At 52.6% G+C, this 331-nt stretch overlaps 1 protein-coding gene across 1 annotated transcript; it reads right to left on the bottom strand.

Moving 5' to 3' along the window:
* Positions 1-4: 4 nt before the first annotated feature.
* On the bottom strand, positions 5-325 carry T265_16356 (hypothetical protein; the record flags this gene model as incomplete). The annotated part of the gene is made up of 1 exon (XM_009179975.1): positions 5-325. A coding segment is annotated over one exon (321 nt), but the record flags the coding sequence as incomplete, so codon positions are not given.
* Between the last annotated feature and the right edge of the window lie 6 nt (positions 326-331).

Raw genomic sequence — 331 nt, 5'->3', positions numbered from 1 at the left:
ACCTGAGAGAATCCAGTTTGGATAGAACACGTCTACGTCGCTGACGACTGGAAGCTGGAGTAATTGTTGAAAAATCTAGTACATCTAACGTGACGCTACACGGAACTGACGTAGGTGCCAGTTTAGCTCTGGACGGGCGAACGACCGTTTCCGGCTGATCCACCTCACTGTCGGTGGTAGGAGAGGGCGCCCCATCCTTTGAAATCAAATTGCCCATACGCACTTCACGTTTCGCGGGAAGTTTGACCACGGTGGCTATGGGTTCACGACGCACGACTGTCATCGGCACAGGAGATGTCTGTTCTTCTGCCGTAGATGTCCGCATTGGCTT

Source organism: Opisthorchis viverrini, assembly GCF_000715545.1.
Source record: "Opisthorchis viverrini unplaced genomic scaffold scaffold31155, whole genome shotgun sequence".
In the NCBI taxonomy this organism is placed as follows: domain Eukaryota; kingdom Metazoa; phylum Platyhelminthes; class Trematoda; order Opisthorchiida; family Opisthorchiidae; genus Opisthorchis; species Opisthorchis viverrini.
This window is presented reverse-complemented; position numbering and strand designations above follow the sequence as displayed.